General features: G+C 41.3%; 1 protein-coding gene across 1 annotated transcript in view; it reads right to left on the reverse strand.

The window, feature by feature from the left end:
* EXOC4 (exocyst complex component 4) overlaps nt 1–27787 on the reverse strand; it is a 413600-nt gene that overhangs the window by 91441 nt on the left and 294372 nt on the right. The window contains exon 11 of the mRNA XM_040594462.1: nt 18886–19105. Coding sequence (XP_040450396.1) covers nt 18886–19105 — 220 coding nt within the window. The remainder of the gene's footprint in view (nt 1–18885; nt 19106–27787) is intronic.

The following is a 27787-nucleotide window of genomic DNA, read 5'->3' on the forward strand; positions in this document are numbered from 1 at the left end:
TAGTTCATTTATCACAAAAATACAGCATCCCTAACTACCGAATCTGGAAGTCCTACCAACCATGGTTGCCAAGACCACACTTCACAACCAAGAAGTTGGAAATGGCTTATAATAAGCCTGAGTCATTGAAAACCAGCTTGACTTTCTGCTAAATAAATACAGGCCTCTAAAAAGGTTTCATTGGTCCACGCCTTAAGAAAAAGTTACTGCAATGTAGCCTCAGAGCAAGTCACAAAGTTTTGGATCAAAAACTGGCAAAAAGACAGCCAAAAGTATTGCCACTGAAAATGGCCCATTAACAACTGAAGAAGATTGTCTTAAGCCTCTTTATCAAATCTCATGTTTTTTAATTTACTCATTACAGCTGCAGAAAGGCTGAATACCTCTGAGCAGATGCATTTGCAGATGACTCCAAGTTACCTACCCCACTGCAGCCCCACAGGAGAGACAGCAAAGTTCAGGTGGACCAAACTCAGCAGCCTGCATAAGCAGGCACTGATAAACACCTTGAGTATTATTATTATTGCTTGGAATTAGAGGAATCATAAAGCACTAAAGCAATGTAAGTCTACATACCCTTCAACAGGAGCTAGAGGGAATGAAAATCTGGCTGCTTTGAAGACAGACTTAGTATGTTTATGAAAATCAGATTATATGATGCTGTGCATCTGATGGCAGGGATCGGGACTTCATGACCCAAGAGGCCCCTTAGCACTGTGCTTCTAAATCCATCATAGAGGGAAAATATCACACCTATTTTTACACCTCGCTGGACTCTAAATTAATTACTGGCAATTCAAAACTGAAACAAGCGAATAGTTTTTATTTGTCGTGTAATGAGAGCTTAGAATTCACTTGCACGGGAGTACGTGATTAGATTCGGTGACGGGAGGTATCAGGGAGGCATGGGGTTTGGTGGCATTCACAACGGGGCAGACTGTTTACACATCTATCAAGGCAATCCAGAGCTGTCAGACTCAATGTGATTTGTAAAGGATACTGCATGCAGCGTTTAGGGATCGAGCTGAACTATCAGAGACCATGATGAAGCCTAATGAATAGGGAAGATTTCCTGCAGTCCATTTTATTTATTGATTTTTTTTACAGCAGGCTCCAAAAGCACTTCTTGCTGACCATTCCTAAGATGGAAGGGAAGATTGGGTAAGTCTCCTCATGGCATTCCTTACACTCCCCAAACTTCTACTTCTAGAAAAGAGTCAAAGCAGAGGCAGCATCTTTACAGCACCATGTTTGCCACACAAATGCACCTGCTGTCCAAGCTATAGGGCCAGATTGAAAAATAATCTCTTAAAATTTCAGGGGCTGAAGAGGAGTGAGCAGGAGGACAACCTCTGAAAACCTTCAACATGGGATATACAACAGCTCTGCTTTTCCATGGAGCCAAGTGTCCTGCTCCTGCTAAGGGCATGTAGGAGTGGAGATCTTCTCAAAACCTTTAGAGGCTCTGACAGATGAGATGATGGGTTAAAATCAGACAGCCATGCCATCTCCTCCACTCCACTCAATAGCATAATCTAAGGATGTCTCACCTGCCTGTATCTGCTCCCAAACCTTCACAGAACTCTGCATCACATATTAAGATAAACTGAGATCAGGCCATGCCTGCATGAAAATATAATGAAAACCAAAGGCTTTCAGCAATGGATTCAGAAGTGGATCAGATATCCTCACCTTTCTAGCAACAACCACTGAAGGGACAGGGCAGATGGCTGGGGGCAGTAACTCATTCAGCCATGTAATTTTAATTTTCTGCCACATGTTTATTAGAGCTTTCAGAAGACACTGGCTCAATCTACACTGTCATAATTAATAATGAATTTTAAAATTCACAGCAAGTAATATAAGAGGTTATAAAGCACTTCTCTTCCCCCTACCCCCGAATAATGTCAGTATGATACAGAATGTGGAAATGACCACGAGGAAGCTCTGCTGCATTGAGATTATATTGGGAAGCACCCCATGTCAAGTAGGCTTTCTAAATGATGAAGAAAGGAGAAAAAGCTCATAAGAATCAACATGATAAAATTACAGCTTGCCAGACTTTTTTATCTTTCTCATTATGCCATGTCAGTGGGGGACATGGGGCCAGGCAGGCAGGTGAGTGATCTCATTACCAGGGCACAGTTCTGCACTGGCCATGCTCTCAGCCAGCTTCTCAGCAATGCCTAATCTGCTCCAAGAAGCCAGAACATGTTTTTGTGTCCTCCAAAGTCCTCCTGAATACACTTCCTTCAGCTCTGGAGACTCCTTGGGTGATATTAGGTCCCTGTTGGAGATAAGTGGTTATCTTACCCCCAGTGAGAACTCCTGATGGCTCCTTCTGTTGCATTGTTTGAGCCCTGCAGCAGAGCAACAAGAACAAATGCAAACTGAACCCACATCAGATGCTTTTTTTTTTAATAGTTCGTTTCTAATAAAATCAGAAGAACTGAAACCAAAATACTACCTCATCTCACAAAATCCAATATCAACAGTTTGATAAAATGTATTTTCCAGCAGCTGCACCTAAATTTTATTGACACATTAACAAACATCTTAGATAATACTCACTGTGAATGATACATTTCTGAGAAGCTACCTTTGTAATTCTGTGGTTACCCAAAATGTAGCCCCATTAACTACAATGTATTCAATCTTTTGCTGACATGTTTGACTTAAATGTAAAGGATGTATGGGAGACATAGAAATCTCATTATCTCTGTGCTAGATGAATGTGGATGTAAGTACTCATGAAAGTATTATTTATATATGTGCTTTGGGCAAACCTCTGCTTGGCATGCACTACCAGACCCATTCACCTTCATCTGCCAACACACCTTAGTCCTGAGCTACAGATCTTCCATCATTGGAACCTTAAGCTACCCCAATATACATCAATTCAGAGTTGAAGTACTGCACCTTCCCTCACAGGGTACCTGCACCAAGCCCCAAGAGCCCCCAGTGCACTCTACTGATGGGGTTTGAAAACTGCTATTTAATAACCCCCTAAAAGTATATGTCACTTAGGGCACGAGAAGATTAACTTTTGATTAAAATGTCTTTTTACGGGAAACCTTCAACATGGAAAGTTTATGAGTCATCCCTGGAGTTTCCTTATCATAGGGAAGACTCAAATGGCAACATCATGAACTGAGCTGCAATCAGGCATTTATCCAAATACATGGTCCCTTCTCCTCTCTCCCTTAACCTGAAACCACGATCTTCAAGCCTCTCCTCTCCATTCCAGGAACTATGTAGCCCTGTGGCCACCACCAACACAGATGTCCCTTCCCATTTCCTGATGCTGCCGATACACAAAGCTGCTTGTCAATACTGGAAACAGGACAAATCATAGAATGGTTTGGGTTGGAAGGAACCTTAAGGACCATCTAGTTCCACCTGTCCAGGGACACCTTCCACTAGATCAAGTCGCTCCAAGCCCCGTCCAACCTGACCCTGAACACTTCCAGGGATGGGGCAGCCACAGCTGCTCTGGGCAACCAGTGCTTGTGTCTCATTGCTCTGATGGTAAAGAATAAAGAATCCTGATGTTTGCCTTTGCAGACCTCCTTAGCTAGGGAAAATTCAGTGAGTGATTGTGGAGTAAACAGAATAAAGAAAGTGAGGGTTTCACCCTGTGTTGTGACCCAGCGTATCTCACCCAGAACCAATTTATAAACGTCACCCAAGAAAAATGCTGCTAATCCATTTACAGCAAAATACACAAAAGGTCCCAGAAGGGTCAGCGCAAAGCATGCTTTTATTGACCAGTTTCCACCAGCCTTACCAAAATATTCCCACCATCTGCTTAATAATTTGCTGCACCAAAGATATCTACAACAGAAGACAGCAGGAAAGAGATTTGAGCATTTTCCTGCAATAAGCTGGAAACATAAACATATTTTTAAATGCTCTTGCATTTAGTTCCTACAGCAGTTCTCTACAATTGATTGAAAAAGCAATTGCAGTACTCAAGTTTTCTCTGCTCCTACTATTTTCATTTTCTTTTCCTAAGAGTGTGATACATAAAAATAAACCAGGAAAGATGCTGGAGGCTTCATATGATCATAAACTGACAGGAAAGCTAAGAGAGAGCAGGTATGGACAGTCACCTGATTGAAAAGAACAGATTGCAAGAGTGAAAAACACTCCAGATTGTGATTTGACTGCTATTTTTACCATGATAAAGGTTCTAAAAAATGGACCACTCCTGCTTTATTATGCAATTAAATGGAAAAAATAATTTAGTAGCACAAACTAACTCTTGTCATAAATGACCTCTAATTATTGCAAGGACATGGGTCCAGCAAGCAGCTGTGGACTTGCCTGATGCTGTCTGACATGCTCAGCAAGGTGGGACATGAGGCAGGGAAGGGGCCTTGGACAGCTAACTGCACGTTCTGGAGAGGATGCTCTCATTGAAAGTCCACCCGTAGAAGGCTGTCAGCTCCCAAATACTATCCTTCTTCACCCCTGCCTGTGCAAATTTTCCCTATTCCTTTTCATTGCCTGTGGATGTCAATCTCCTGAAGTGAAGATTTAAGGATCGACCCATAAACTTCTGTCACAACCTTCCCCCGTCCCTGCTAGACCTTGTCTACACTGACCTGCTCTATGAAACCAGAGCATCAAACAAAATAAAATCAGCTCCTTTTTGCTAGCAACATATGCAACCCAAAGTCAGCATCTTCAATCAGATGTAAAGAAACGAACCCAGACAAGCTGATTTTGACCTGAGCTTGTATGACAAGCTCAGCTATCAAGCCGCTGTGTAAATACCTGCTCCTTGCGTGTGCTGCCATAAACTTTCCAAATGGCTGTTTCCCAAGTTCCCTACCATTCCTCCAGATTCCAGTGCAAAAAAGAGAAAAGGTTATCTCACAATCTGGACCTGGAGCTGACTTTTAGTAGCCTTTTAAAAAAGTTGAATGCACAAAATAAATCTACGGTAGGGATGGGAACCGAACAGCTTCCTTGGCCAAACACGCTCTGTCGCTTCTGGCCATTACATTGCTGCCTGCTTTTGTGTTGCATCCTCCTGTGGCGTCAACACTAATCTTGAATGTGTCATTTATCTATCTCCAGTATAATTATTTCAAGATTTTTACACTTTTTCTTATGCACAGAAAATCCTCCACTGACCAGCCAGGCCATCCCCACCTTCATTCAAATCTCTCTTGAAGCCTTGTGTTACCATCTGCAAGAAATGATGCAACTTAAGATTGCAAGTAAGGAATAATCTATAAATAACCTTAAATTATGTCATGGCTACAAGTTATAACCAGTCACTGGGGGTTTACAGAAGGAAAAGGGGAACAGGAGAGGCAATGATGTAAACCATCTCCTGCAAACCAAGCAGTCAAGTACAGATCTGGTACTGGTAACTGAGGTTGGTCTGGATGGTACTGGCTAGTGGAGATAGCCTGGACTTAAAGAGTGTTTACTTAAGGCCACCCTATGCCTTCAAGAGCTGTTTGATTGTTCAGAGCAAAACAAAAGAGCAAGTGCAAGGGGATAAACCTAGAAGAAAAACCCAAAGCCTGTCAAGAAGAATGTTTTTCACCACCACAGTAAACTCACGGAGAGATGCTCCCCTGTCATTATTTCATTACATCAATTTCAACACTTGCTAACCTATTAGAAGAAAAACATTTTAAACCATTCTCCTCATCAGAGGGAAAACAACCTCTCTCATTACCTAAATATGGATCAGTGCCAAATGATACAGGGTGGAAATACACTTTTTAAGAAAAAAGCCAGGCTGATACCCACGTAAAAATACCGAAAGAGGAGACTGGGGAAGCAGCCTGGGGGAAAGGCACATTGCACAAAAGTGAAGGTGGCTCAAACCACCCCCTGCCCCCCCCCTCCCCGAGTATTTGGAGAAGATCTCAAGGGGATTCAAAACCTCACGTCTACCCCAACGACCTGTCAGTACCATCAGCACACATTTCCCCTCTTCCCTCCTCCACTGTTCACAGCTCAGTACCTTGGAGCTCAAGCTCCTGTAACTAAGATTTTAGTTACATTTTAGTAAAATGGTATTTTAGACCATTTCTGGAAGGCTCCATGCTGCTGCAGATTTGGCATTATTGTCTGGAAGGCTCCATGCTGCTGCAGATTTGGCATTATTGTCTGATCCCTGCCCCAAACTCTTCCTTTCCAATCATGCAGAAAGGAGTTGGAGCGCTGAACTAGCTGCAGACTATCAAGGGAATTCACTTTCTCAGCTCCACTAGGGCAATTTCTTGCTGTTTTTTTAAAAGACTATAAAAATATATCAGACTAAGACCAATGTTCAGCAAAAACTTCTTCTCTTCAAGGCTGGACTGTTTGATGTTCAAGAACTATTATTCCTATTATATAAAAAATGGACTTTATTTGGAAGCTCACATCTTTCCAGACACCCAAACATACCTGCCTGAGTATATCCACTCCTGGGTTACACTCTTTGCATTAGCTCACTGGCAAATGAACATTTTGATTTGAAAAGTCCTTCTCTCCTTTCCAAAACTTCTACCAGCTCTTTGTATCTCCAGTGCTATGGTCCTGGTGATTTATTAGTGGAAAAAAATTAGCAGAAGGACTCGTTCCTCCTCACTTGAAACCTGACTTGATGGAATGCAGCTTTTCTGGCCACTCTTCAGCCCAGCTGTGAAACGCAAGGCTAAATGCAATTAAGAGATGCCTAGCCCATATTACTGGTTTGGGGCTGCAATACAGAAACGTCAATATATACTCATATACACACAGGCAATTCATTCCAATAAAATGAGATTTCGTTGGCTTGACAAACCATCTAAGTGTTGCCAAATTATTTTTAAGAACCAAAAAGACCAAGTAAGCCCTGATACCCTCCAGCTATTTGTTGGTCTACACTCAACAGCGGGTAGATACTGCTTGCCTAAGTCCATTTGTAAAGGATATTCCTCCCTGATCTAACAGTAGGTTCTTATTTCCAGAACATCAGCTGCTTTATTTTAACCTCTTCTCTCTTCTCTCTTTTTTTTTTTTTGATAGTTCAGCCTCTGCTTTGTGGCATGGTGATTGCTCTAAATCCCATTCCTTGTCCCTTCCAGTGGTTGTTGGCAGATGGTTTATAGGAAGGGCTAAAAAGCATCATCATGGTCACAAGCATTTGATGTTGCTCTGAGCATGAACACTCTTAAAAATAGCATGGTCCACTGATTTGAAAAGGCAACAATAATTAGGAAGCCATGGGCTGTTGGTGACTCTTCGACAGCCTGTTCGTTAAGTCTTTGAGGAGCTCATGAAAACCCCACACCTCTGTTGTAGTATAAACTTTTCTATCTGCAAAAATAAGAAAATTCACCTGTCTAAAGCATGTGGCTACTCCCCAAGCACTACCAATGTAAGAATTATTATTCTGATTATTATTAGTTTTGCGAGCCTTCCTAGACTTCAGACTAAGCACTAGAGATGAAATCTGGATGATGTTCTGCCTGCTACTGTGCACACTCCTGCAGGCTGTGATTGGCTTTACAAACCAGAAAACAGGCACCATCTAGTACACAAATTCATCAATGCCAAATGCCCAAATACCAAGCAATATTAAAAGGAATGAATCTGAATGTCAAAACATTGCTTTTGTCACAGCAGCAGTCCAAAGCACAAAATAAATGGTCAGTGTTGGCTGCTACCTTTAACCTGGATATGAGAAAAAGGGCTTTAAATGGAGAAGCAAGGGACAGCAAAAGAGCTGCCTTCCAGGTAGAGCTTTGTTTCAAGATTGTCTCTACAATGAGATCTCCCGTGCCAATCTGGGAATGGTTTTCTCTGAACATTTCTTCCAAACCTACATTCCTACGAGTCTGCAAGTGCAGCTATCACATGGCAACACAATTTTCCTACAACACCCATGGGAACCTGACACCATTCCATGATGGTTTGCAGACTTTATCCTATCAGTGGCAATGCAAAGAGCAAAGCCAAAGTGTTCCTGCTGAGACGGTAGGAAACAGTTCTTTAGGTGACTCTAGGAAGAATCAAAACACACGTAGTTTTATTTTCAGATCAATGATTGACTAGCACCTGGATGAGAGCAATATTGCAACATCTCCTGTGCATCTTGGCAGTTAATTCTAGGCCAATGAGTTGTTCAGCCTGGAGAAGAGAAGGCTCCAGGGAGACCTTATGGTGGCCTTTTGATATATAAAGGGGATTTATAAGGAAGATGGGGACAGACTTTTTAGTAGGGCCTGTAGCAACAGGGCAAGGGGGTATATGGTTTTAAACTGAAAGAGGGTAGATTTAATATTAGGAAGAAATTCTTTACCATGAGGGTGGTGAGGCACAGGCTGCCCAGAGCAGCTGTGGTTGCCCCATCCCTGGCAGTGCTCAAGGCCAGGCTGGACGGGGCTGGCAGCAACCTGGGCTGGTGGGAGGTGTCCCTGCCCATGGAAGGGGGTGGAACTAGATGGTCTTTAAGGTCCCTTCCAGCCCAAACCATTGTATGATTAAATGATTCTATGATTATGACTATTTTGAAGTGTCTAACTAGAAGAATGGTGTTTAATAATATTTTTAACAATAATTTTGTGGCCGATGAAGTACCATGTAAAACAACAGAGCAGGAATTAAATATGAAATGCAATGTTAATACCGAAGAGGAGTGTGTAACTTATCACCAACCTGCCCTTAATACAGTTTCTGACACTGCCTGCAAGTGAAAAAAATACAGTTAAGCACAGAAATCTCAGTGCCTTCTGCTAGAATTGTCTTGGAGCTCCCTTGGAGGCTTGAACGTTTGGGTTGCTTAATTTTCAAGCTTGATTTTCTTTTAATTCTACGTGTCTCAAGAGGTTATTGAGGCAGATGCTATTCAGGCAAACAGGAGTTGGATGCACCTGAATGACCGTATCTTTTTCTGTCCTTTAACGTTTAAAGTGACTGACTACAGACACTATTTTGACCTAATGGATGGATCTCATCTCACACTGGAGGAAATCCTGTATAACTTGATTGACTTCAAGGTTAGCTAAGATCAGAATCTAGGATACCACCTTCACAAATTCAATGCTTTTCAATTCTCTCTTGTCTTTACTTTTTCCAGCAGCTATAATCAGCACCTAATTAATTAAAATAGAACACAGCCTGGGGCATGTCTCTCTCATGAAGTTTTATCATTTTACTCTATTTTCACTCCATGTAGCAGTTTACTTCAAAGAGACACAAGGTCTCTGAATATTTTAACTAAAGAGCTCATCCCAGTGGTTTACATTCCCCAGTGAGTCCATGATCAGGCTCACAATGACCAGAACTGGGGCTGCAGCACCACCCAACAGCTGCACAGGTGATGCGAGGGAAAAGCTTTTATCCTCTGTAATGTAAGTAAAAATCACAGCACAAAAGCAGATCATTTGCAAAAAAATTAACATTCTGACAGTTTTGTGTGTGTGAGCAAAACTATTATTTTATTTTATTTTTCTGAAATGGAAAAGGTCTGTTTACAGATTAGTACCAGGAGGGGAAACTTTTAATTTATTGCCTTCTCTCAGTTCTTTCAGATGTAAATTAGAGTGCTGTTAACGTTTAAACTGCTAGAAAAGTTTATACACTCTCGCAAGAACCTATTTCTCTGCCAGCTGAGGGCAGGAGGGGAAACCCACCATGCAAGAAGGAATACTCTGATCGCATCATCTCTACATCTGTTTTTTATTTTTTTAATTCTTCTGTTGACAAGTCCCTTCCTTCAAAATCACAGCTACTTCACTGCGATCCTCCCAGTGAATGCTGCTTGTCAGGGACAGGCAGCCCCTGACAAAAAAATAAAAAACAGAGCTTCTTTACCCTTCCTTTTCACAATACATTAATCTATCTTTTGTTCTCCATGAGAACTAGGTGTCATATATCAAAATGCACTTTTAAAACAGGTATAATTAAACCTCTGCAAAAGGAGGGAGGCAGAGAAATTAGCAGCAAAAGTAGTAATAAAGGTATTTTAGAGCCTGTGTGAGCTGGAAGGTACTTCATCCCTCCCCCTCACTGCATAGCTACAATTACATTCCGCAGTGGAAAAAAAAAAAGTAATTATAAAAATGAACTTTTCTTCAAAAAATGAGCATGTTGTAAAAGGATTACTCCTTTGAACGTTTGAGCACTTCAAAAGGAGGATGAATTAGTGCTGACAACTCAATAAAGTAGCCATCAATTATTTAAAATGCGATGGCTCTTCTCATACAGCACTTCTGATTAGGAAAACATTTCAAAAACTAGAAATTAGAGTTATTCTTCCTAAATGAAATGGGCCCAGGCTTCAAATGCGGGGTGGGGGGTGGGGCGGAGCAGGGAGGAATGTGACTTTCAATGAGCCTGGCAAGAACATAGGAAAAGTTTCTTCTCTTGAAGCCATCTATAAAGTACATGGCATGAGATGGTGTTACAGACTGAATTTGGAATTCATGAAGCAAACCAAGCAGAGGGAAGGGAAAAAATATCTGCGCTTCAGCTAATGCATGCAGAGAGTCAAAAATGCCCAAGACCCCAAACTCTATCACTGCTGTGTTTCGAAAAGGCAAGTAATTAAACTTTCTTAGTGAAAAAACAGTTATGAAAGAAGCTCCTAGAGGGCTGTTGGCAATGGAGCGATAAGGATCTCCTTTAAATGAAGTTCATCAGACTTTCTTTGTAGGTACTCACAAGTGGATGCTAAGAGCCTCCTGGACACTGCAGCTATGTCCATCCATCACAGACACAACCACAGCAAATTCAAAACACTGGTTTAAAATTGAAGAAACACCTAGGAAAAAAGGCAGCTGGAGGGAAAAAGGAAGGCTGGGTGAAGTGTGACTTCTGTGGTAGCTGTATCTGAGAATTCACACTTACTTTTCAGCACCCTTGGGTTAATGAGAAGGCCAGCTCTGCCTCCACATCACAGGGATGTGCTCTCCTGACACGGATGCTGTATGCTTAACTACATTGCAAATGAGAAATGTGCAGCTTAGACTTTTAACAAACAGGAGGGTGGCCAAGCTAAATGGCTTCTCCTCTGGACAGAAAGATAAGAGGAACTGTTTCTGACACCAGCCATGTGGAGCAAAATGAGGATTTATGAGCACAATACTACTGCTGAAGGACCCTGTCTGGGCTGTTTTGGTAATTAAAATAATCAATCAAGGCCTGTGACTGAGGGTGAGACAGACACATGTGCTTTACTCCCATCTTCTGAAAAAAAATAACAATGGCAAGGAGAAAAAAATTAAAATCAAAATAACTTAGAAGGAAGTTTTAGTGGTTTTACCTGTGTAGTGATTACTCAATGAACTGCCACTGAAAAACAGCTACACAATTCAGGGTGAGGGTGAACACTGTAAATTCCATGACAGCAAGGACCCTCAAAAGGGTTAATCCTGTAAAACATGGACCCTCCTATGCATCTCACTGACAGCACTGGGAGTGCTGATTTGATCAGCACTGCAGGGACATTCCCCGAACCATGCTGGTGCATCTCCCACAGCCTCCCTACGTGAATTGTTGCATAGTCTTGTTAACTTCTAGCCAAGCCAGAAATCGTTGCATGCATGACGATCACAGGGTTTCACAATAAAATGCTCTTACAAATAATGGGAAAGAAGGAAGCAGACTATGCATGTTTCTCCCATTGCCCTAAAACCTCATATTAATTCAACAACAAAAGAAAAGGGTTAAAAGCCCTACTAGCTCAATAAATACTGCATTTATGGAGACAGGATTAATCCAGCTGTACAGGGAATTGCAATGACACAGACAGGACCTGCTAGTGAGATGTCAATCTTCAAGGCCAAGCAGACAGTGACAGCTATTTTTTGTTTTTTCCCTCCCCCCCCAGCCATCTCCAGCATGCAAGAATTGGAGTATATTTCTCTTTCCACTTTGGTGTGAGTCTCACTTATCAGACTAATGACCAGAAACACAAGAGAAAGATAGGAAATACACAGAGGCAAAGTCAACCTCTCCTTGCATCCATTCCAGCTCCCAGAGTGACCTCGGGGGCTTAATGCCCCTTCTGCTCCCTTAGAGCTGCTGATCCCAGCAGATTCACGTTGGCCATGCAGCTATTCGCCTCTCCCTTGGCTGCCTCCTGCTCTTCCCATGCAGGCCAAAAACTGAGGCTGCCTTTGATAGCCAGTAAAGTCAAACAGGTCTCAAAAAAGGCAGCTCTTAGAAGATGGGATTGACAGAGTGCTAATGCAGTTCAGTCCCTGTCAGCAGATGTGTCAGAAACCATCACTTCTCTCTGCCTTGTCCACCAAACAATCTTGCTGCAGAAAGATCAAAAGAGACAGCAGGCAGTCTGCACCCTCCAACCCACCCCGAGAACAGAAGGTCTGACCCCGTTCCAACCAGGTTTCTCAGCACCACAAGCTCATGAGGTTATGCTTTTCCAACCTGAAGCTGCTGGTTCCCAAGGACAAGCAATGATCATCGCTTTTGCTCAGAGCTTAAGGTTGGAAATAGAGCTCTTCTGGCTCAGGTCATCTTCTAAAACAATCTGGCAGACACAACCCTGAGCATGCAAAGCTAATGACATGAGTTCACCCTGAAGTATTAGCTCTTGGACCCAAGGAATGATGTTGGCTGATGCACTATAAAGACGTCAATTGAGAGATAAAGCCATGTTAGAAAGGCAGTCTTTGAATAACAAATTTTACCAATTAATTCAAATTACTGAAACAACATTTAAAATCTACTAATCAAAAGCACAATGTGATTGCTAAGAGATGCCAGGCTAGGTGATCTTTTTTTATTAACTAGTGTGTTTTGCTTGTAACACCTTTTGATTAGACTCACTGATACAAACCCTCCACACACGCTTTCATCTCTAGTACTGTCAAGACCATTGTGGCTAGACTGACCCTAGGGAGGTGTATTTTAATAACACTGGAATAATTTAAAGCAGAGATTACCAGATTCTACCGCAGGTACAAGTGTGAAGGCTGTAATGTAGTCATTGGATTAGTTATTCTGCTTCATACCTAACATAACTTACACAGATGAAGAGCTGTACTGTTTGTAGGCTTCACGTTTCCACAAAGAAAAATGATATATGATTTAATTGATGACTCCTGGTCTGTTCTATATATCATATATGTGACATAATAAGGAATCGCAGCCAAAAATTGTGGCTAGGAGAAAGCCTTCCAGCAGGACAGCAGTGCAGAACTGTTGCCCAAAGGATCTCCATAGAATCACAGAGTTGTTTAGGTTGGATAAGATTTTTAAGAGTCCAACTGTTAACCCAGCACTGCCAAGTCCACCACTGAACCATGTCCCTAAGTGCCACATCTACATATCTTTTAATCCCTCCAGGGATGGTGACTCTACCACCTCCCTGGGCAGCCTGTTCCAACGCTTGACCACCCTTTTCGTGAGGAAATGTTTCCTAATATCCAATCTCAATCTCCATCTCTGGAAGTTTTCAAGACATACTGTGAAAAAGCCATGACTGACCTGATCTGTTGTTGGCCAAACTTTGGTTCTGGCCCAGAGCTTCAGGCAGATAAGACCAACTTCCACAGGCCCCTTTCAACTAATATAATTACAGAACTATTATAGTGGGTATATAAATATTAAAAATATGGTTATTAAAGATCTGAAAATAATAGTAAACCAACCTTTATGATGTTCAAATCCAATCTGTGTTGGTATGGGCCAAAAAATGTGGTCATATGTCAGATACTTGTTGAGGTGAACAAAACAAGTTGGTGGTCTCAGGTATGACCATGATCAAAGACATTTTGCACCCACCTCTCAATGCTTTCAAACAAGACTTAGGATTTTACTTCTCTCTGTGGTGTGAAATTCTAATACAGCATGTTCTGTTTATCAGATCAAAAAGTTTGTTTAAATAGGAGAATGGTTCTCACATGTTCTAGATAGAAACCACATGGCCAAGACCTGGTGTTGAGCCTCAGGTCATGAGAGATGGGGAATATTAACTTGGATTCAGTGCTGAAAAAACAAGGGTTATACAGATTCTGGCCAACTCCAACACAAGACTGCACCCATCTATGGAAGAGATGCCCAGCGACTACAGGGATTAATAGGCTACAGAGACCTCAAACACGCAACTGTTTCCTTCAGGTCAAATGTGAGTCACATCTGTGGGATGGTTTGTGAAAGCTGACTTCGCTTCTTAAGATCCAGAAAGGAAGAAAATAATTCTGCCTGCAAGGTGTGTTGCTTCAATATGGCTATATGCAACTTAAAGCCATCTCCTACCTAGGCTTTACTGAATGTGCAAGTTAAACTTGATTTTTCAAATAACTCCCACAACGGTTTGCCTAAAGCTAGCAATTGCTTTTACATAACTTAGAGCTTCATGATCAGCCACAGCGGAGAACTTAACATATCTGCAGAAATGAGAGCCTTGTAAAAGCTTCCACAAAAGGCAATAACCACACTAAATGTTCCCCCCAAAGGAAAAATTATCTAAAGAAATATTGAAAGCAATAGGGAGATTCAGACTCCCACAGAGAGATAATTTTGCCTCTCATTTCAAACTGGAAAAGAAGATGCAGCTAGAAATTCTGTCATGGACTCATTCAGTGCGTCTTAAACCTCTTGGCTTGTTGCCTGTACAATGGAAACAGACGCACCACACAAGACATGAAAGCATCTGCAAAGCACTTCATACTGGTTTAGACACCATGGCACTGCAAAAAACATTGAAATATGAGGACCAGAACCACAGGTGCTGCCTCAAAAGTCATACTTGTCCTTGAATGGGAAAACCCAATTGATCAGCCATGTCTGCTCCTAAACGGATTTTGATCGCTGGAAGCCGGCCTGAAAAGACAACTAATTTGTTTACATTAACAAATAATAACATCCACTCGCTACCAAAGCATGCACCCACCACTACTGGTGAGCTATTTAAATGCCACTCACTGTGACCATTCTTCTTCTTAATAACCAGTAATTTGACAGGAAGAAAACATGGCAAAGCTACCAGTGACGTCTCCTTGGTCACAAGCCGGTGACTTCATGCGTGGGATAAGCAGTGCGGGCGATGGGGTAATCAGCTCCAGCAAGTCATTATCCTGCAAACAGCTGCACACTCTGACTCTTTAAGGAGATTTTTGCTGGATTTTCAGCCACTGGAGCTTGGCCAGAAATCTATTACACCCATCATCTACACAATACTGCTGTAAGAGACAACAATCGCACTGATGCTTTAAAGGAAAACCCCACCTCTGTGGCTATGGAGTGGAAAGATCAAAGCAACTTGCACTGTTTTTGTTGGACAAAGACAGGGCAATACATTTTTAAGGCCAGTATTAGCAGTGACCACCTAGCTGGAAAGATTTATCACCTCGACATGAACTGTACAAGAACAGGCTATGAGAAGCCGTCAAACTGCTTGTAGCCTAATTTAGTATTGATTTAAACAATTACAGCCTGAAATTTAATGCAGAATAATTTTGAGACAAATTGGTTTCATGGTTATTCAGTCCCTCTTAAAAGGAAAAGGATTTACAATATTTTGCATTTAAGGATGGAAGAACGGGAAACAAGACCATTCTCACAGTCAAATGTAGTATTTACAAAAGGCAGCTATAATTTTTTTTTAAAGCATAATCTTTACAGAAATGGATGATTCATCTGTGAGGACATGATGGCACAGGATGCTAGAAAATCTCTTATCTATAAGCTAATTCAGTTCGAGCATGTGCCGATAGTTATCAAAAAGCTGCTATTACCAGCCTGTGCAGTGGGAACTGATAAATTCTTGAGTCATGTTCAAATCACAGCACCAGCTCCTGCCGCAAAAGCTTCAGAAAGATTTTCAGGATAGAAAAGCGTGGGATGGTTGAACCATGAACACCTCCATGAATGACACAAGACACGAAAATGTAACACAGTGGTGGGAGAGAGGTGCCAGGCTCATTCACAATACACACTGTATTTTCATCATACCCATGAGGTGATGAGGGCAAAGATTTCAGGCTCCAGCACTGTCAATGCAGAAATAGCCTTTTTTTTCTTTTAATGTAAAATCAATACAATTATTTTAGCAAGCTATTTGGATGACTTGGTTCAAAGAGGCAGCAATTTTTCTTCTCCTTCACAAAATTACCCTTCTATAATGTCGGGAACAGGCAGACCTTCTGACCATGTACATTTTGACCAAGAATAATTCTAGTTCAAAATGATTTCCATCCATCATGAGAAACAAATTATAGGAACTGGACGAGAAAATTCCCAGCCATTCTGGCTCTTCAACCCCAAATGAACTTTAAGAAAATATATTTATATTATAGAACACATTTTCACGGCTACAAATGATGCCACAATCCACAAAAATGCATTGTCGCATTAAGAATCCAAAACAAATTTGTAAGGTTAACAACCTCCATGGTCCTGCTCCAAAGCATGTGTGTTAATATTACTGTAAAATCTTTCCAGCTCTCAGTAAGGTCAGCTGCCTGCACAGGCTGAGTTTGGGTTCTTATTTTAATTCTCGTAAGAGAAAACAAAAGAAAGGCAAACGATACAAAATACCACACAGAACATACCCATTTTTTTCCCAGATCTCTCAAAACAAACTCCAAATAACACCTTCAACAAAATCCTCAAACTGTGAATAAGTGGAATTTTGCTTTCTATTCTAACTCACAGTTTCAATCTTCAGATACTTTCCCTGTTGTGGAAGCCAAAACTGCCCTAAAATGTATTTTTTTCAACTCTGTTCTGAAAATCAAGTCTTGGAAGACTTCTACATGTGTTACGGATTTGGCATATTTCTTTTTTTCATAGGCACTTGCAATGGTGAGGAACTACCAGCATCGCAGATAACTGCAAAACAAGGGTGTACTGTGTAATTTCTTCCCCAGTGCAGCCCCTCTCTATTGTGCTCCTGCCATCCCTGCTCAGCCAATGCATTTGAGTTCTTGATCTATGAAACCCCTTCTGCTCTCATTAAAGTTGTTTTCAATACTCTGATCTTGTTTTGTGACCGCTCCTGCTGTGTCTTTGCTGTAACATCTTATACCTGTTCGGCGCTACTTTTGCAGTGTCAAGGGAAATAAAGACAAATACCATCAAATCCACCGTCAGCTCACGAGAGGGCTCATCATGAGATGTTCAGACATAACCTGCCCTTGGGAAAATGCTCTGTTCTCATCTTATGTGGTGTGTGCTGAGTGAACATTGAGGCTGAAATTATTTTTATATTGGTAGCTATTTACAGTGAGTTGTACTCTACCATTTTTGGGGTTTGATAACTGAATTTCTGAGAAGACTAGTAAAGCTGTACCCTGGGAAGGAAACAGTTCAGGGATGCCACGCTGGTCCAAAACACTATTTTAACTCATGGAGATTTTCTAAACAATGTAAAGAAACTTCTGACCCCATTCTAAGGAAGTTATTTGCCTCTAAAAGCTTCTGAAAACTCTCCACTGGAATCTAATTTTGCTTTGCCTCTGAAGGAACCAGCCCATACTCATGGCACCCAGACAAGCAAAGCATTAGTGACCATTAATACATGCAAAAATCCTAGCGATTTCCCCCAAATAATAATAACAACAACAGTAATTACTATTACCATATAGCACTATATCAGACAATTGATTTACAGTTATAAACTAAGATAGAAGCGGCCATATATACCATGGGAGATGCGTGCTACTTCCTGTGAACTCTGCAATTATTATTCATCCCTGAAGATGTGATTTTATAGATAAGAGGGAATAATTTAAAAGGATTAAAAGAGCTTGACCCAAATCACAGCAAATCATTATAATTCAGATTTTTGGGGTGGGCTTCCATACTGTCCTGTTACCCATACATTTGGGAAGAGAACTGTGCTTGTTGCTGTTATCACTACTCCACATCAGAGTTCAAAAAAGCTGTTTCAAAAGAGACTTCTCATATAAATACTCTAACCTCATAAGCCAAATCTCTCAAATCTCTCTTATCTGGCTGAGGAAGCAACACAGGTGCCTTGCTGCAGCAGCAGCACATCAATCACAAACATGCTGCATCTGGGAGGTGGCAGACCTCATCTTTGCTCCGTAATTTGCAGGTGTCCCCAGAACTTCTAGGGGAGGCTGAGTCTATTGAAACCTTGCAAATAAACTTCTAAGGTAGTTGTTTAAGAAAGGTGGTAACAATTTGTTGCAATGGCTCTAAGGTGCTTTACAAATGGCACGTGCCAGGCAAGATGCAAAGATGCCATCAGCGTGACACAGGAGGAGAGACATACAAGCAAAACGTAAGAGCCCGTATATACCTACACGCCTGCATACAGGGATCAGAAGAGGAAAGAGCATGCCAGCAATGACACTGCAATAGATCGTAGTTACAAACTCAACGCTGAGACAAATTTTGTGGGTCATAGCATCCTAGAATCATGGATTGGTTTGGGTAGGAAGGGACCTTCAAGATCATCTAGTTCCAGCCCCCCCGCCATGGGCAGAGACACCCTGCACCAGCCCAGGTTGCTCCAAGCCCCGTCCAGCCTGGCCTGGAACACTGCCAGGGATGGGGCACCCACAGCTGCTCTGGGCAGCCTTTGTTAGAGCCTCACCACCCTACAGTAAAGAATTTCTTTCTAATACCTAATCTAAATCTACCCTCTTTTACTTTAAAATTGTTCCCCCTCATCCTACCACTACATTCCCTGATAAAGAGTCCCTCCCCATCTTTCTCGTAGGCCCCTTTAGGTACTGGGAGGCTGCTAAAAGTTCTCCCCAGAGCCCAGGCTGAACAACCCCAACTCTCCCAGCCTGTCTTCCCAGCAGAGGTGCTCCAGCCCCTGATCATCTCCGTGGCCTCCTCTGGACTCGCTTCAACAGGTCTATGTTTTTAGTTGTGGGATATATAGCCAGGTCAGGGCTAGATGTGGATGGTAAGGGGTGTGCTGGCAGTTCACTCAGCTCCTACCTGCAGAAGAGGCCGCTGCACACCCAGGATCTTCATGGTATCTGCATTAGCCAATATTTTCAAGGGATCAGATGCCTTCGTGACGCCTTCAATTTCTTTGTTAATTTCAGCCAGGACCTGATTGAGGAAGATGTTCTTGATGTACATGGTGAGGAACTCGCGGAGCGGACACTGCTTGGCTGGGCCAAGCTCCATGGCATGCTCTATCTCCTGGATAAATCTGGAAAAGAGAATGGGAAGAATGCAATGCAGTTATACCACGTAGTCACTCTAAAAGTGTTAGTGTTGCCTTTGCCATTTCAGAGCTAAGCACCAGTGGGGGGGAATGACTAGAGACTGAGCTAACATGAGACATGAACAGTAGAAAAGGTCTATCAGGTAGCCTTCAGAAAAAAAAAAAAAAAAAAAAGAAGACAACAGCTGGCAAGACACTGACTCAATGGCTGGAGAACAGACAAAATGAGGGATTGGTGAAAATCCACAGCCTGGGCATGATTTGTGTTTATTTGTCCAAAAATCACTGACTGCTCTATTTAAGACATACTGGAAAGATTGTATTTTAAAAACACCCACCCCCCACTGAAAAAAAATAAAAAATTCAGGATGCCAGAAATCCCTTTGAAAAGGCAGAGTTCCTTCTGGGAGTGGTCATTCCATTCTCACAGGTGAGTTCCCCATGTCTGAACTTAACAGCAGTATATTCCAGCTCAACGTCTAGGGGTAACACTGAAAAAGCAATGCATATGTATTATGCTGGCATCATACTGCATTATGTATGTCTGTATTACACTATATTTTTATTATGCATTATTGTTTCATCCTAAGATCCCATTCCTGTGTACGCAGAAAGGCATGCCGATTCTGGGAATATTTTAACACAAAATGTTTGCCATCTCCTCCTGCAAAATATCTTTATCTCAGTGATGCCATCTGTTTAACACACAGGAGTTTCTTCTAGAAATTACTTTGTAATTTCTGTAACTTACATCTGAGGCAATGAAATCAGTGTTCTTTCCAAAACTGAATGTATTAGAATTACTGTACTCATTAGGAATTGTATTGTATTATATGTATTAGGAACTGTATGTATTAAGAATTGAGTACAGGAATCATAATGGACTGAGACATTGTCCAAAAGTGAGAAACGTGTATGGTGTTTACACAGCCCTCTTCAAAGATGCACACAAGTGCCTCACAATTGTTTATATTCTTAATCCCACTCCTGGACAGGCTGGGATTGTTTTTACTTTTGTTTCACACAGCAGCAGCAGAAGCAAGTGTTTGACACTGGATCTCCCAATATTTGTTGCAACACCTTCTTCACCCTGAAAGCCACCTCTTCTTCACTAGGAAAGACCCTTTCTGCAACTGAGACATCTCTAACAGTTACAGTGCGGTTAGCATGTATTAAAGATGCCTTACCACTAACTAATTTCCCAAACTTCAACAAGGTCTGCTGAATTGTCTGTGACTTTCTACCTCCACGTTCAGCACTTCAGAAGAAGCAGCTTCCATTCTGAGGAGTGACTGAGGAGCTGCTGTCAATTTTTGTAGCATGATTTCTTTTAAATCTGAACAATTTGCTCCCTAAAGCCTCTGCAGTGTTGACTCCATCAGTCTAGAGTGACACATTTGGGCCAATGCAGCTATTTCTTCCAGGGGTGGGGGGTGGGGGGGGTGGGTGGGACATGACCCACTCACAGTTAAGTTTGATGATTGCTTCTACAAAGAGAGATGCTGCATGGAGAGAAGTGCAAAGGATGGTGATTTTATTTCCTGGTTTTCACAGATCGATAATGTGAATCAGCTTTATAAAACAGGGAGACAGTGGAGTCATCTGGGAAGAGCAGAGAGACCAGCACAAAGCTGATCTCTGAAATAACAGACCTAATGTCACCAGCTTTGAGTGACAACCACCGACGTCCTTAAGGGAACATTGCCAAGGTTGATGGGACCATACTGAACTAACTTACCGTACCTTTTCATGTCTGCCAATAAATTTGCTACTCTTTCTTTATAAGCTTATTTACATGGTGCTTTCAGTGCACAAAACTAACAAAAAAAAAGAGTGAATTATCCCATTACACCTCTCTTTCAGATGGGAAGGGAGAGGCACAGCAGCTTGAATTAGAAACCAACAACTTCCATTGAAGGGAACAACTTTTAAACACTTTTAAAATCCAGCACATGCTTAAAAATGGCTAAACCAACATAAATAGAAGAAAACTTTAGAGGGAGAATGGCCACAGACAAACTAGCAGCAAACTATCAGAACTCAGATGTGCTGACCTACAGCAACTCCTTATCCCACAATAGTTGGATGGTGTTTCTAAGTGATTCCTATACCAGAGACTAAATTGCTTGTGCGATGCTGAAGGAAAGGTCAGTGCTAGCAAAAGGTGTAATCAAGATTTTTTGTTTCCCAGTACCTGGCATTAATCACCATTTCAGATCTCTCCTAAAGACCTGTGCGTTAATCTCCAGCAAACTTTACCTTGATTAGAGAACTAAGTCCTGTGGTTGACACATTCTAATGGGCTTTCATTTCTTGGCATAGACAAGACAACAGCGGTTCACTTAATACTGGTACGAATCAAAAATATATCCCTATTTTACTTGATATGAACCATAAGGTAATCATAGATTACGAGAAAGCTGCCAGACAGAAATGACTCTGCAAGAGGGGATTTTATGAGTGCTCAGCAACACTTGTGATAAAAGAACAAATGGTCAAGAGCTTAGGAAAGCAGATTTAAACTCGATATCAGGAAAAAGTTATTAAGACTGAAACTGTGCATGACATGCAGGACTAGAGGATATGGATGAAAGACCTTAAGTTTGAATGTTCAAGGATAGCTTGATTAAATGATAATGGTAATGAAAAATAGACAATTTCTGAAGTCTTCATTTAATCAAAAGATCTCTACTGGAAATGAAAGTAAAGAAAATGTAAAGAAAAAATGTAGTATGGATGTCAGAGCATGTCATACAGTAAGGGAACAGCCCTAAGAGTTCATAAATTTGACACTCCAATGGTAAAAACACACTACCACTTAGTACAGCCTGAAAGACAGGCACCTGGGGTCCAAAACACTATGATCTGCTGAGGTTCAAAGATAACCTCACCGTGTTTTCACCAGCCAGGATGAGTCCCATATCTGCTCTCCAAATGGAACACCCAAGGCAGCCACTGCACAGCTCCAGCCTTCACCCCACCAAGAGGAAAACCCCACCGAGCACATGGCCAGGGTGCCCAAGCGAGCATCACAAGGCTCCAGATACAGATGTACAGCAGATTTGTACCAAGAATCCTTCTACCACGTTGCACTGCAACAGTGAAACACCCTACATGTTCTGGATCAGGAGGATTATTCAGAATTCAATTAAGAGCAGTTTAATCTAATGGAAAACTTAAATTTTATGTATTTCTTAAAAGAAATAAGGATGCATAGTCAAATACTGACAAGTTTGGAAAAGCAAGGATTGGAGCCACTTGTGTCACTTTTATTTGGCCTGCTGTGCATGACATGATGGTGTAATTATTAATTACACAATGGCATAGTATTGCTCGTATCAGCAGATCCTTGTCTTGTCCTAGGAACAGGATGGTCAGTGTTTGGACAGTGAATGTCACAGTGCTGGGACTTTGCAAATCTCTGATGTGTGACAGCAGTACCATGCATCAGCAGCCAATTGTCACCTGCGTGAATCACTGTGACACCAAGTGAGACACTCCTGCCACAAAGTCCCACGGGGCTGGCTGCCTGCACCGCTTCCAAGCTTCATCATTCCTGCCTTCTCATTTCTTCCCATGACTCCTGTTTGTGGGAATTTGGCCACCAGTTCTCTTATTTGTCTTGGTTCCCAGTCCCACTCATTCATCCTATCGTTTCTCCTCTCTTCTCAGCACTTACATCATGAAGCATCCTCCTCCAGGCAGCTGGAGCCCAACAGGTACAGGAGCCTCAAAACACTGTGAGGGAGCTAGTCCTTGGCTCAGGAACTAGCACTTTTCCAAGGTCCTTGCCCTTGGCTTTGTCCTGGTTAGCTAAGGGCAGGATCGTGCCCATCAGGCACTTCAGACACTATGAACTGGAAGCCTCTTACACGAGACTGTGAGCACTGGACTTCTTCAAATGTGTATAACTAAGCCAAATTTTGGTGTATTTTCAGAGGAATGGCAAAAGGCACACCCTTTACACAAAAGTTCTTCTTACTGAGAAATATGAAGATGCAAATTCTCAGCCAAAGAAAAGGTCACCGGAATTTGCCAACATGTATGATGTGTTTCTCTTCTGTTCTCAGAAAGGGAATGTAGTTTAGGCGCATTTAAAAAAAAAAAAAAATCTAGCCCCAGTTGCAAATAAAGACTTGCCAAATCATAAGAAACTGAAAACGAAGGTTTTAAAATGGGAAGTATTGGGTGGCATTAAAGACCTAACAGATATTCTCTATTTTCTGCTTGGCAGACAGATACACATACATTCACAGTCACACACTGCGCTATTTATTTATTTAAATTTCAAATACTGCTGGTTAAGTTATTCAAACAGAATTCAGTCTTTATAAAGAAAAAAACGTTTAACAGCATCTAAAAAAAAATATTCTAAGATTACGTTCCAAAAATGTTCTTGTGTTACTCATCCAAGCTGCCCATGTAACTATTAAGATGTCAAAAAAGCAATCTGACCCACAGCTATCCCAGAGATCACTGTTTATGTCTGTGTGTGAACCAGTGTACACGGTAAGAAATAGCATTTTGGTCACGCTTATATAAAACATGTACAAATCAAAGCAGAGAAAAATTTTTGGCACTTGAATAAAGTGAAGGATGAGGGAAGTTAAGTCTGGACATGATCCAACAAATTGGTTGTGGACATACCTGCATGTGCGTAAATCCAAAAGACCAAAAAAATCTCAATCAAAACCACTGCAATGGTGAAAGGCTGTGTCCCTGAGCCCTTTTACACCCTACTACTTTCTTTTTACTCTCCAAAGGGGGAAATTTGAAATACAGTTCACTGTAAAAAGGGGCCATGAAGGCAGTCTTGGAGGAACAGCTTTGATTCACTTTCCATTTGCTTCGATTGTTCTACTGGCAAAAGAACCATTCGGCTGTAATTTAGTGGGGTTTCAGAAACAGCATCCACAACCACATTTAAAATAATCTCTAACTGGCACACAAAAACTGAAGAAAAACCTGTAAAAGTTAACACGCCAAGGGGTGTATTCTCTAAATGTGAGAGAATGAGCCATGTGGCACATTCAGAGAGAAAATTCCCCTACCACTGAGCAATTACAGTTATTTAATATAACTATCATGTATGTCAGATACGCAAAATGCAAAAATGCTTTCTCTGAATAAAAATGCAGAGTGAGTTGTGTCACCAGACTTTTGGTAATCGTCACTCTAGGTAGCTCTGGGAATTGCCTAAAATCCTAAAAAGTCTCATAGGGATGTTACTGCTCTGAAGGACACTTTTATGAGATGTCTGGCCAGGATGAAGTTCTTGGAAGAGAGCAGCCAGAGAAAAAAATAGAAATCTGCATCTTACCCTGGATTCAGAACCTGCATTTTCAAAATTATGCATAACTTTTAACTTGTTTTATCCTCCTATGAAAGCATTTGAGGTGATTTGTGGCTGCAATTAAGCATTCCCCTTAGACAGAAAAGCACATTCAGTAAAATGAAGTATCTTTTTGTAAATGACAGTCATTTGGATTAAAGAAGAAAAAAAAAGGCAAACCATTTCAGAAAATTTAATTCATCCCAACTCACAACTTAATTGTCTATGAGGACTGTCTTACCTAGGCTGGAATTGTGTAATAAAAAACATAAAATCAAAAAAGCTATGTGGATTGATTTAGAAACCTACAACTTTCACCTTCCCAAGGCTTGCTTCTGTCGTCTAGTTATGTCTTCTAAAACACTAAAAGAAACTGAAGATATGTCATTGAAAGTACATGACATCAAATACGCCATTCCTTAATGATGATGGTAATATTAGCTGAAATTCCCTCCTCAAACAAATGAACGACAGTAAAAAAAAAAATATTCCAAAACCTTATTAAGGAAATTTTTACAGACATTCAGCCCAAACTTACATTTCATCTTGTTTCATTTTTGTGTGATGGTAACCTGCTCTTTTCCCTCCATCTTAGTCACAGAACATCTAAGTACCTAAAATGAACCTCTTGGTGAGCTTACGCACAGCAAGGAAATATTAAGGAAACATCAGAAATCCTCTGAACTGTGTACTAGTTGCTGACAGAATGGCAAATCCAAAACTGACTGTTCAGGCTCAAGGAAATTACAGATAAAATACCCAAGAATAAAGGTTCTTGAAGTTTTAAAGACACACGCAAACCAAGAGACACCTGGAAGATCCCAGACTGTCCATTACCTATCCAGAAAGCCTTCCCACCTCAGCAGCGAGCGTTGTGGGAGGGTCAACCAAAGGGACAGCCAAAGATTATGTTCTCCTGCTAAGCTCTGTGATAACCAACAAGGTACAGCCCTGAGTCCTCACTTATCACCCTTGTGACAATATGGCCAGGGAAAGAGGCTATTTCAACAGCTATGTACAATAAAATCAGTATGTATTTCAGTATATTCTGTTCACATAACATTCTAGTTGGAGTAAAACCTACTTCTCATCCATCCTGGAGCCTGTTCCACCCTCTGACTGCTCCCTCCTCTGTCAAAGTGAGACCTAGCGAGGCTCCCGTACCAAAAGGTACTGACTGTTACACATGTGCAGAGTACAATAAATACAAAAAAATTTTTTTAAAAATAAAACTCACTGCAACACATAGACTAGAGATCGTTTGTTACTGAAGACCAATCAAATAGGTACTAAAGTAACAGGAAGCACATTATATTGCATAAAAACTTGACTACAGAGAATTATTTTGGTTACATTATCATTTACTTCACTGTTATTTCACTGAGGATCACACTGCTGATAAATATGGCTATATGCAAGATAATAGAGCTGCTTCTGTATGAAGTCAGTCCAAAGGGAGCTGTATGCAGGGGACAACAGCAGGAATAAAGGTTTAAGCTCTTCTCTAGGTGACGTAAAATGTGATTAAAATTATAATTACCATAAAAAAGTGTAAATAGCTGTGGGACACTCAATGGAGATTTAGCTATGCTAAGTACATTCAGAATCTTAGGAAAAACAGACAAAACCCCAGCAAATACCAGACAAAAAGCATTAATTTTCTGCTATTTTGAAATATTACGTTGCCTAGAAAACATCCAGGAAGGTAACAATGATAGAAAATGACTACCGTTAATAGAAAGCACCAGATTTTTGGCATTTTTCACTAAAATATTAAAGTTTCAGCTTAACACAAGTAACCGGCAGCGTCAGCCAGACTGGGGTTCACACCACCAAGCTGAGTTTGATGGGCTGTTTTGGGCAAATGGCCAGATTCTGCTGTCAGTCCCCACCACTTCAGTCCCTGCCCTATACAAACAGAGATCCTCAATCAAAAAAAGCTTGACTACTTGATACAGCTCTTTCGGTTAGTGTAAAGGTTTCTGAGTATCTCCCCATAGAGCTGACAGCTTTAGCATCTGAAGATGAAAGAGTTCAGACTTCTTTTTTTAACAGTAGCTAAAAAATACGAGCTTTAAAGAATCGATTTATGTTGTAGTTGCTCATCCATGAGACGGAGGTAAGAAATACCTCGTTCCCATGCAGCTGTAATATAAATACAAGTATTTTGTTGCCTGTGAGGTACTGCAGACACCATACACTGAAAAAAAAATTGTAATTTAGCTATCGTCTTATGCTAAAAATATTGCTTATTTAATGCTCACCTACCACCTGAAGAACACAACTTTCTGACTTACATAGTGTAACTATCTCAGGACAGACCAGGTACAATTTCTTCTGATGTGACTAGTATTTGGACCACAAGATGTAGAGCCAGAACTAATTAGATCTAAAGCCTCATACTCTACAGCTCAGATGCCTTTCACAGAACCTGAACCATGAGCAGCAGAACACGGTGGATTTTTGTGGGGGAGGTTGAACCTTGGAGGCAGATTTTAATTTGTGCTAACTACAATCTTTTCAACTGTATAATTTGAATGGCACCCCTTATTTCCATTCCCCTCCTCATGGCCTCAAAACTGCTTTCATTTGTTTTCGGGGTTGCTGTTGTAGCTGAACATCTTCATTAACACTCACCAGCACAGGCATGAATGAAAGCATCCTTCTGCTCCAATCAATCTGAGCAGAGGTGATGTGGGTGTACCGCCACAAAGCCTCTTCCTCACTTTTAATTTTCATCTTGTCAGAGATAAATCTCATCTACAGGAGTAATGATTTCCTTGATGCAGCTGGCACAAGGTAATTCATGCTTCACAAATATTAGCAAAAGCCCACCCGATGGAAGGTTTGTGGTGTGGCAGTCAGGCTGATGCTTGCATCTCATGGTCTCTATCCTCTCATCTCTTGCGAGGGCATGAGCAAGCTTCAGAAGGTGGCTGCATTTCCACCCAGTGCCAAACCTCAGCTAATAGCCAGGTGCAATTTTTCCAAAGGTGGTAAATCTGAATGAGGAGCAGTCCCGAGTTTTGTGACCAACTTGGAGAAACTGAGTTTCAAAAGGAACAAAACTGTGTAACTGGTGTCATTACTGTGAAATGAAGGCAATGAAATGCATACAAACAACATAGTCCTGGGCAAAACATGGGAAAATACACTGTACAGACCACTGGAATGGAGATATGTTACCTGAGAAATAGAAACTGGGTAGATTTTGAGCGTAGTTGTAAATTTGTAAAGGCATTAGTCTGCAGAATTGAAACCCAATCCATTGGCCTGTGAATTTACAGCAGCAAGTCTAACTTTACTCCTCTTCTGTCTCTAGACACTGTTCTTGC

Source organism: Falco naumanni, chromosome 5 (genome assembly GCF_017639655.2).
Source record: "Falco naumanni isolate bFalNau1 chromosome 5, bFalNau1.pat, whole genome shotgun sequence".
NCBI classification, from domain to species: Eukaryota; Metazoa; Chordata; class Aves; order Falconiformes; family Falconidae; genus Falco; species Falco naumanni.